Here is a 1,254-nt window from a genome sequence, read left to right on the forward strand (position 1 = left end):
AATGATACTATTGTATCATTATTCATCATTAACAGTTTTTTTCTTAGAAACTGTTATGATAACAATAATGTTGATATTATTATCATTATTAATAATAACAATAATTATTATAATAATAATGATACTAATAATAATAACAATAATAGTAATGATAATAACAATAACAATAATAGCAATAATAATAATAATAATAATGATACTATTATTATTATTATTAATAATAATAATAATAAATAATAATAATAATAGTAAAATGAGGTGGAAAGTGGAGATAAAAGTGTGGAACACGCCCACACGCGCACTCGGCACAGATGATGCGGACGAGTCATAAAAAGCATTGTAAGCACAAAAAAAAGCAAGTTTAAAAGAAACTACCGTATTTTCCGGACTATAGGTCGCTACATTTTTTTCCCCCACGCTTTGAATCCTGCGGCTTATAAAAGAGTGCGGCTAATTTACTGTTTTTTCTTCGCTGACGGCCATAATGTTTTGTACTCGACAAATAGTTTTCATTAAAGAAGGAAGCTGAAGAGGTGTTTTTGTTTTGGATGCAGGTGCCGGCCGTTAAAAATGGACTTCCTGTTTCGTGCTTCGAACCAAAAGTATAACCGTTCGTGGCATTTCTGCTCGTATGGATTCTCAATTCATCGCTCCCAGCAAGGTTTGTAAGTTTTACAATATAACTAAAGCAATTCTTACTTACTAAATCGTCCCATGTGTGATGTCTGTAGGAGTGTTTTCTGGCTAATAGTACGTGCTATCGTAATGTAATCAAGCAGATAGCTGATATGCTAACACGTTTACTTTTTGTATTGTTTCAGTTTCACAAATTCCTCGGTAAATTCAACAAAGCGTCACCGTGGAGTTATTGAGTCTGTTTAGATTATTGGAGAGCTAGCTTCTGTAGCTAGTGGGTTCATGACAATGACTTCTGCTTTGTCTGATCAACCATTTTACTGCTGTGTTACAGACACCGTTTGGAAACAATTAAGGTATGTAAATAAACATTTATAAAATATTTCGTACCGGTAAATATCTGCGGCTTAAAGTCTGGTGCGGTTAATATACGTAAACATATTTATTTATTCGAAGGTTTAGTGGGTGTGGCTTAAACACTGGTGCGCTCTATAGTCCCGGAAAGTAAAGCACTTAAGAATGCAGCACACACGCACATTCTTGACCTTTACAATCAAACATCTCAGCTGTAATTGTACGTGAAGTTGTACGAGCTGGGCTCCTTGGGAACAGGGGGCG

The 1,254-nt window shown here is 34.7% G+C and overlaps 1 protein-coding gene across 9 annotated transcripts in view; it reads right to left on the minus strand.

Moving 5' to 3' along the window:
- Positions 1-230: 230 nt before the first annotated feature.
- The window catches only part of LOC133655071 (engulfment and cell motility protein 2), a 164,193-nt gene continuing 163,169 nt past the window's right edge, over positions 231-1,254 (minus strand). For 8 of the 9 annotated variants that reach the window (XM_062054994.1, XM_062054987.1, XM_062055000.1 and 5 more), the window contains one exon: positions 231-1,254. This exon is cut by the window's right edge and continues 145 nt beyond it. In XM_062054994.1, the coding sequence (XP_061910978.1) occupies positions 1,199-1,254 (56 nt within the window). In that variant the 3' untranslated portion in view covers positions 231-1,198. The other variant, XM_062055019.1, reaches the window with a different exon arrangement.

This window comes from Entelurus aequoreus, linkage group LG01, assembly GCF_033978785.1.
Source record: "Entelurus aequoreus isolate RoL-2023_Sb linkage group LG01, RoL_Eaeq_v1.1, whole genome shotgun sequence".
Taxonomy (NCBI): Eukaryota; Metazoa; Chordata; class Actinopteri; order Syngnathiformes; family Syngnathidae; genus Entelurus; species Entelurus aequoreus.